General features: G+C 45.9%; 1 protein-coding gene across 4 annotated transcripts in view; it reads right to left on the bottom strand.

Moving 5' to 3' along the window:
• EGFLAM (EGF like, fibronectin type III and laminin G domains) overlaps positions 1 to 9,156 on the bottom strand; it is a 96,104-nt gene that overhangs the window by 2,386 nt on the left and 84,562 nt on the right. For all 4 annotated transcript variants that reach the window (XM_025210403.1, XM_025210404.1, XM_025210405.1 and 1 more), the window contains 2 exons: positions 4,218 to 4,361; positions 1,575 to 1,658 (listed from right to left, as the gene is read on the bottom strand). In XM_025210403.1, the coding sequence (XP_025066188.1) occupies positions 1,575 to 1,658; positions 4,218 to 4,361 (228 nt within the window). The remainder of the gene's footprint in view (positions 1 to 1,574; positions 1,659 to 4,217; positions 4,362 to 9,156) is intronic.

Raw genomic sequence — 9,156 nt, 5'->3', positions numbered from 1 at the left:
TGCTTTGAATGCTTTGGGAAAACAGAGTCCAGTTGCAATGCTATGGCTCTTGAACTAGCCCGATGGCCAACAACCTTTTCAAGCTGTGAGCCAGAACAACCAGGCTCTTGACCAACACAGGCCACGTGACTTTGGCAGTATGTCAGCAGCAGAGGGGTTGTTGCCTCCACCTATGCCATGGCCAGGCAGCTAGTAGTTGTGCCAATGCTGCCTCTGCTTCCCCCAGCCCCCGGCTCTTTGGCTGGGTGCGGGCTCAGCTTCCAGCTGCTGGGGAGCTCTGCCAGGGCCAGGCAGCTTCCACACTACTGCCTCATCTGCACCACAGCTGGAAGGTGGATGAAGGGGAGGGAGGTTGGAAGTTGCCCAGCCCAGTGTAGATCCTTGCTGCTCAGCCCCAGTGCAGGAATGTACGCAAGCATAGACAAAGGCCTCAGGATCTCCAGGCCAGATCCAGCAGCTCCATGGACTGGACCCAGCCCATGAACCATACATTGGCAACCCCTGTTCTACTAGCCCATAGAAGGGAACTTGGGGCATGACTACACTGCATCTCTGTGGCACTCTTCAGACTGCTGCTGAAAGCAAAGCCCCCGCCTCCCCCCCACCTGACACTGCTCCATGCACTACCGTCCCAGAACAGAGGCAGCAATGATGCTCAGGGGTGTTGCAGCTTTCAAGCAGGCCAGTGGCAAATCTCATGAGTCCCAGGGTCTAAGGTAAGCAGAAAGTTCAAATTCTTGATTCAAATGACAATCAGGACTGAGAAATTAAGTCATCTGCCTGAGAGTGGAAAGGTATGGGGTTGAATACCTGTCTGTCATGGATTCCAACTAACCGTGGCATGATGTACTCTGGCAAACCAGTCCGAGCTGTGCCTCGCTTCAAGGCTGGACTTCACCTGGCTCATCTCCAGCATAACGGTGTTTGTATTTGTTCTGTCAGATGTGTTAAAAATTGCTAAGCATTTAAGGTCAGAGCCCTGTGTCAGTGGGGCTGCAGTGCTCTGTATAAGCTAAGCATCTGGCTACACTTGTAGTTTTCTTCTCACTTGGATTTTTTAGTTTGGCACCATAAAATGCAGTCTCCAAAATGTCTCAGCATAACCTGGCACTTGCTGGGCACATCTATATGAGACATTTACTGTGCAGTAGACTAATTAGCTGTGTGGCATCTTGGCATCTACACATGCACCCCAATTAGGCTGGAGTTAACTAATTTACTCCGCAGCAGGATAGTGCTTGTAAGTACTTGTAAGTACTATCCTGCTGCAGAGTGAAAAACACAGCAGCGCATGTGTAGCTGCTGCCCCAGCTGGCTGGGACACAAGGGTGCTTCAGTGCAGGGACTAGGGCAGTCACTCCTCAGCATGTTGAACCAGAGGGAGCAGCCCTGTCCCCTGCCAGCCCAGGCTGCTGGCCCCCTGCCAGCAAGGGCTGCTGTGACCTGGCTCAATATGCTGTGGTCCCAGGCTCATGTGCAAATAGCACACCCAAAGAAATAAGCTCTGGAGTTTATCGCTTTGCGTTAATATGCATGTATAGATGCAGCCACTGATAACATGAAGAGGGACTTACCGAACTGCCTTTACCCTGTGCCACCTCCCATCATTGAAAGAGCCATTCACCATTATGGAAGCAATACCACTGCCAAGGTTGTAGCTGAAATGTGAAAAGCGAAGAGGCATTGTTCACTTCCCTTAGAGACATGCAATCCCTAACAAATGATCTGTGAGTAACACCACCCCATCTTCGGCTTGACAACACTCTGGTTTACCCCGCTTCCCCTTGCATCCAGGATTCCTCGAGAATGGTTGGGAATCCCTAGGGTGACTATCACTGTTATTCCTTCACTGTATTGAAGGAGCTTACAAGGTGACAGAGTGCCCATCTAAACAACAAAGGGTGCTGGCTACGTGGCACGATGAGCCCAGGGCTTGAGATGAGCAATCAAACAGGGGGTTCCTACATGGCAGCTTTGCCTAATAACAGAAGGCTATATAGATAAGTGTCTTACCAAGCTTTTGACTTACTAGGACAAGAGATATGTTAGTATAGGAATGTATGGAAAAAATATACACAAAAAATCTGGGTTGAAAAAGACTTGTGTTGTTAGCAAGGGGTAATGACCAGGGAACTGAGCAGAGGGCACGAGCCAGGAACCCCACTATTTCACTTATGGGTATGAAAATGTCTATGCTTCAACCCTTATTAAAATTCAGATAGTCATAACCATGTTTTATTTTGCCTCAACTTCTGGGGGCCCAGCTTTAGACACTAGGCTAGATTCATAAAGGGGACTTATGTGTCACGGCACTGAACTTTGCAATGCCTAACTTCCAGGTGCCTACCTGCCTAAAGACGAGGGGTAAATGAGTCTATGCTGAGCTCTGTATTGCCATGGTTAGGCTTCTTCCAGTGCCCAAGCCAGTTAGATTAAAGCTAGTTTGAGTAGCTCTACACTACACTGCAGTCACTGAAACGGATATATGGGGACATGGAAGTAACTGCAGTGACAGAGATACCCAAGTTCCTTTAAACTTCCAGGACTTCAGTGTAGACAATGCAGGGAGAGTGGTAGTTATCTAAGATCCTTGAGGGCACTTTCAGGCCTATGACTGTATAAATCTACAATGCTCCTCTGATCCTGTAAATCCCACAAAAGCCAGCACAGTGACTAGGGAGATGCCTAAAGAGAGCCAGTGAAGGATGCTGAGAAGGGTGGATCTAAAATTCAGAGTCCCGTGATTCTGGGAAGGCAGTTCTCAGATTACACATAATGGACCTCTGGGCACCTCAGAAAATAATTATCACTGAAAATATAGATGCCTATAGCCGACCAAGGACATGTCTGCATCACTGCAGAAATGTATCCCAGTGAGGGAGGTTGGGGGCAGGGAGAGCAATTTGGTTTGCCAGTGAGGCCACTCCAGGCATGCCCACCAGAGTTAAAGGGCTTGAGAGCCCAAGCAGGGGGATGAACCCAGAACAGCCCTACTGATAAACACTGTCTTGGTCTCCCTACTGCTGGGACACACTGCCACAGTACATGAATAAGCCTTAAGAGTTTAGGTGGGAATTTGATGATTGAACTCTTGGCTAAGTTCCATGAGATCACTATGGCATCAGCACATACTTTTGAAAGTATGAAATTAAATATCCAGATTCAAATTCATATCAAATGCCTCGGGTAAGAATGAGGGGAGAAACTAATATCATGAGTAAGGAATGGGTGTTCTACGGGCAAGGTTACCTCCAAATTATTGCCAACAGCTTTGGATACTACAACTCGCCTAATGACACTTACAAAATGCTCTATTTCATCCACTGTTTCAGTTCCCTGTTTCACAGACCATGAGGCAGCAAAGATTTTTTCAAGGTTAACCACAGGAAACCACAAGAAAATGAGTTTAGAGCCATCAATTTAACTCTTAATTTTGGTATGTGAAACTCAGCTTTTGTACCTATGATTTTCAACCACAACTAGGAAGAGCCAAAGGGCTGAACAATATAGCTGGGCACTAGACTGCCATAAATTAAATCTTAAAGTGATAAAGCCTTTCCATTTATGAACACTGCACTGCAACCTGCTGCAAACAGGTATAAGCGTGATGGAAGATGACTTTTTTCCATTTCGCTGATGACTTTACTTAATTTGAAAAGAATTCTAATATGGAAAGATACAGCTTCTGCCAATCAGTGGTCCCAGCACAGCACTATGCATAAAGCTGTATGGAATCTGTCTGAGCACTTACAACGAAAAGAATAATTCCCAAGAAAGCAGAAGGCTCTGGATGTTGTCAGAGTCTTCTGGATTTTAGGGTTTTGGCAGGAAGAATATTTGATTATGAGAAAAAACCCAGGCATTTCAAAGAGAATTAGAGCATTGAGAAAAAACAAACAAGAGGGTATATTTCACATACTATTCCAGAAACAAATGGACTTGAACAGTGAACTAAACTATATAGGTTTAATACCCAGTGTCTGTGTTCTACAGAAGAGCATTACTCTGTGCTGCAGTGATTTAATTGAACAGGAAGTGTGGGATCATTGTGGAAACAGTTAAAACAGAGACAGCCTCTGCTGAAGTGACCTACGGCTCTCAAAAGCTTGTGCTATCTGTATATCTATGCACACACGCACGCACGCACGCACACTTACTTTAATCTATAAGGTGCAATCTACCTGGTCTTCTAAATAATTAAACCAGCTATAGGTTACCTGAATATTAAAGTTCCATCTTGAAGTCCAAGAGAAATGAAGTCACTGTTAGGTCGCATGGGACTGTCTCCCCGCCACATCAGAAGACCCTCCTTCATTGTGGTCTTAAACCTCATAAAAACATTTGTTCGTGATCCTGACACTCTGTAGAATTAAGAGGAAAAAAATCCCAGGAAAATTATTAGTTTTTAACCAGCTCAAAAAAGCCAGGTATCTGTGAACACGTGGCTGTCTAAGGACCTGTAGGTACCTCTGCTACCCCTCAGTCCCTCTAAGCAGAGGTAAGATTTGGTACAGTGATACATCTTTTACTTCCATCATAATTAAATTTCCACTTTCTCTAGTCAAATTCCTGGCACTATTACTGCACTGTTGGAATCAACTGAGACTATGGCCCCTGGCATATGTGCAGTTAAAGGTGCAATGGCATCCCATGCACAATTCCCATAATCCTCATGTGGATGGCAGGAAGCATGAGTGCACCTCATTGCTAGTGCAGGGGAAACCTGAGATTCTCATCCTGGGGTCCCCCTGCACCAGCAAACAGCAAGCTCCTGCAGCTGGGAGCAGGGTCAGCTGACAAGGCTCCCAGCTTGGCATGCGCATGGTACACCCCCGTGGCTTGGAGCACCATCAGTTGACACTCCCAGCTGCGTCCCTGTGTCTGGGAGCACTAGCCTACCCACACATTCAATTAATGGTGTGATAGGAACCAGCCCCAAAGTTATTACACATATTTGGTGTAATAACTTTGTAGCTTATTCCTTGTTTTATCACACCATTAATTACATTAATGTGTGGCTAGGTAACAATTTAAGACATGATTAACTAGTTAATCACAGCTTAAGTGGAATGTGCTAGGGGCTTATGAAGCTCACTAGTAGGCAATACCATATTTTCTTGCATATAACCTGCACTTTCACCACCCCTCCCCGCAGCCAAACCAGCTGGGGAAAACTGAAGGTGTGCGTTATATGAGAGGAAAAGGGATCTCCACAGGTCTGGAAATTTGGCAGGAGCAGGGGTGGGGGTGAGGAGCAGTGTTAATTGCCACGGCTCTCCATTGGTGTTGGACTCAGTGCACATCCCTGACAGGCTTTGCTCCCTAGCTGCTGCCATTTAACTCAAAGATGGGTTTTTCTTCAGACTCCCATAAAAAAAATACCATAGCACGTGCTATATATGGGGGCATGCTATATAAAAAAAACATGGTATCATTCTCCTGCTATGGGACTGTGGGTTCACTGCTGGTACCTTCATGTTATACTACTTTATACACACACACACACACACACACACACACACACACACACACACAGAGTAGATGGTCCTTAATGATTGTTGTGAACCCCAAAGAACACTAATAGGTGCAGTTCTTACTACTGTAAACAGTCCAATCTATGTCAGAGACAAACTGTCAGAAACAAGTGAAATGACAGCTAATTATCTAAAATAGGAATATCTAAATGCTGTGCATAAAGGAGTTAATATAGATAGCTTGTGAGGAGATTGAGGGCTGTACCCATTGTTGTATAAACTTCAACCACTACCAGCTTCAGTACAAAGGTGTGGCAAACAAGAATAGAAGTCCTAGCAAAAAATTCTCAGTTGTTTGACTGAAGATGGTATATTGTTTTCTGGGATAGGACGTCTCTGTGGGGCAGTGCTGTATCCTAAAGATAAGAATGGTCAGTACTTGCACTGTGCACCCGACTTGGCAACATTAAGCCACTGGGCTAGAAATTTTCTCGTGGCTTTCCACAGGGTTTGTCTGTCATTCACTGCAGTTACCTGCCAATGTTATATGCTTATTAGCCAAGGGGGGCAATATGCTCTTCAGTTACTGTGTTGTAAACACAAAGAGAAATAATTCTGCATTACAGTTTGAACAGGGATTGAGGATGAAGGGAAACACAGTGGTTAGGGCATTAGCCTAAAATGCTGAAGTCCTGGCTACATGTTCCTGCTGTGTTAGAGATGTCCTGTGTTACCTTAGACAAGTCATTTAGGGTTAAATCCAGAAAGCTGATTGAGCTTCAGCCTTGCATAGGTTAAATCCTAAGGTACCTTGTCACTTGCTGAAATCTTCAGTAGGATGCCCATGTGCTTTATACAATACTGGGGAGAATTAGGCATTGAATTACAGGCTCGAAAATAATCCTCTCCAGGACTCGGGTTTCTAAATTCCAGGTACTCCTGTCTCAAACATCATTGCTCTGCTTTCCATGCAGTGATATAGGTGTTCGAGCACTATCCTGGAGCCCCAGGTTCAAATCTCCCAGTCTGGTTTGGCACAGGGCTCTGAACCCTGATTTCCATCTGCTGGGAGCATGACCTACTCAAAGCATCACACTCCCAGTCTGAGGTGGGTCTCCCTTAATCTCTCATAGAAGAATATTAGTGAGAGGTTGAGGGAGACCCTCCCTAGGCTACTCAGTACCTGTGGTTAGCATATTCTCCTGAGAGGCGAGAAATCTGGGCACAGGTCCCTGTTCCAATTATATCAGAGAAGGATTTGTACTTGTGGGCTGAATAACCCACATCCTAGATCAACACCCTGACCACTAGGCTATTGAATATATATGGACAACAACTGCAGCGGCTCCTTTATGTTACAAAATCCAATCCAGTAAGGATGCTCTACATCATTCATCGTCGGCTATCCCTCGAGACAAGGATGTCTGCCGGCGGGGTGGGGTTGGTGTTACTGGCGAGTTTAAAGGTGGCTGCGGAGTTCAATCTGTGCTCTGCAAGTTTCTCCCCAGATATGACAAGTGGTGCTTTGGGGGGTGATGGCACAACTGTTGGCCAGGATGTTGTGCAGTTTCCTTCTTCCTCTGCTGTTTCTGGGCTTCATGTCATGTTGGTCAGCGAAACTCTGTATATCCATGGCCTTGCCACCACTGGGTTTTGATGTCCTGTAGCCTCATCTGAACTACAGCTTTAAGCTCCCAGTAAGCCTCTTGTTTTCACTGGTTGGAGGGTTCATTTTCCTAACTGGAGAACATGGTTCTCTTCTGATGGATAAGTGCTAGGATTTCCTCATGGTTCTCATCAAACCAATCTTGGTGATGGTAAGTAGAGCACAGTTGATTCAGCACATGCCTTATGAATAATGTTTTTAAGCTCTTCCCAATATGCCTGGATGTCCTTGATGTCATCAGGTAGGTCAAAGAACCTCTCAGTCAGGTGTTGCTGAAGAGCCTCACATCTAGCTTGGTTTTGGAGTGCCTTGATGATAAATCTCTTCTGCATTCCTGTCAGTTGTTTATGGTATTGCGGTGCAAGCTGCATGTCCATGATTTATCCTGACTAAACAGTGGTCTGTCCAGCAGCCATTTGCACCTCTCAGGACTTGGGTGATACAAACATCAGTACAATCACACGTTCTGACAATTATATAGTCAAGAAGATGCCAGTGATCAGAGCATGGATGTTTCCAAGTGGTCTTATGTTTGTTACTTTGTCTGAAGATGGTATTTCGGATGAGCAAGTCATGCTCTGCACATTTGCTGAGGAGGAGGATACCACTGGAGTTGACTATCCTCACCCCCTCTTTCCCAGTGATGCCACTCCAGAGTTCACAGTGTTGCCCAACTCTCATGTTGAAGTCACCTATGAGGATGAGCTTTTCTTCCTTGGCAGTGGCGGTCAGGACTGTGTCAAGAGCACAGTAGAACTGTTCCTTGTTAACATTTCATCATCAAGTGTGGGGGCATATGCACTGATGACCATAGCATGCTGGTTGTTACAGAGCTTGAGGTGGAGAGTCATAAGGTGCTTGTTAATGCCCACAGGGAGTTCTGAAAGTTGACAATCTTGTTCTTGATGGCAAAGCCATCTTCAGGTGACTTTCCCTTTCAAAAAAAAGTGCAGCCACCTCCTTCTTTCAGCTGGCCTTCATCCGCACAGCAGGTATCACTTAGGGCAGTAACATCAATGTCATATCTTACAAGTTCTCTAGCTACTATGGTGGCTCTTCTTTCAGGAGGCTTGTTGTTCAGGGAGTCCATGAGAGTGTGGATATTCCATGCAGCAAACTTTAATACTTTATTTTGTTGGTTTCAGCTGCAAATAGAGTGATCCCATGGGATGCTGCAATCTAGCCAGAGGGCTTTGAGACAGCCTATGTTTAAGGCACCTTTTCTAGCCCCTTCCCCATTCAGGGCGAGCAGAAGGGATCCTAAAGAGGACTGCTCAGTTATGGCTGCAGCTGCTGAATTGTACTTCCATCTTGGTAAGTGCAAAATGACCATCACATAACCACCGCCTACATGAAGATTTCTGACTAGGGACTCCCAAAAATCATTGTTCCTGCCTCCACCACTATTCGTCTGCCATCGCAGCACTTGGTTTGTGGGAGATGTTAACATCCCTGGCTGAGGCCTGTGTGTGACATCTTTTAACGTGGGGATGCCAGTGCACAAGCGACAAACACATGAGCTTGACAGGAGGGAGCCCTAAACCCAGTGGCAAGGATGTCCAAGACAACCAGAGACCTCCATCCTGCTGCAGCCATCATTTGCCTTTACAGCCACAGAGAACCAGCAGGTCAAGTATAACTATTCTGCCATTGGGGTCTTCAGGAGTTTGGACCATGCTTAGTCTGGGATCTCACCTCCGATCTGTTTGCCAGGGGAGACCCTACCAGGAGTACAAGTCTCCAGATGACATAGCTCTGAGAGTCATTGGAACACACAAGCCTCTAAACCATGACCAGAGGAGGTTAGATGAGTATATAGCTTTTCCTGCTTATGCAGGGGGTCGGACTCGATGATCTATAGAGGTCCTTCCGACCCTAACATCTATGAATCTATGACCAGGTTACAATCCAAGGAGAGGATGCTCTAGATGTGAGACAAGTAAAAAGGATACCTATGTGCTTGGCAGCTCAGTGCCATCATGATTTCAGCTGGACGTTGAAGTTTAGGGATGTAGG

The sequence above is a fragment of the Alligator sinensis genome, unplaced genomic scaffold (assembly GCF_000455745.1).
Source record: "Alligator sinensis unplaced genomic scaffold, ASM45574v1 scaffold881_1, whole genome shotgun sequence".
Classification (NCBI taxonomy): Eukaryota; Metazoa; Chordata; order Crocodylia; family Alligatoridae; genus Alligator; species Alligator sinensis.
This window is presented reverse-complemented; position numbering and strand designations above follow the sequence as displayed.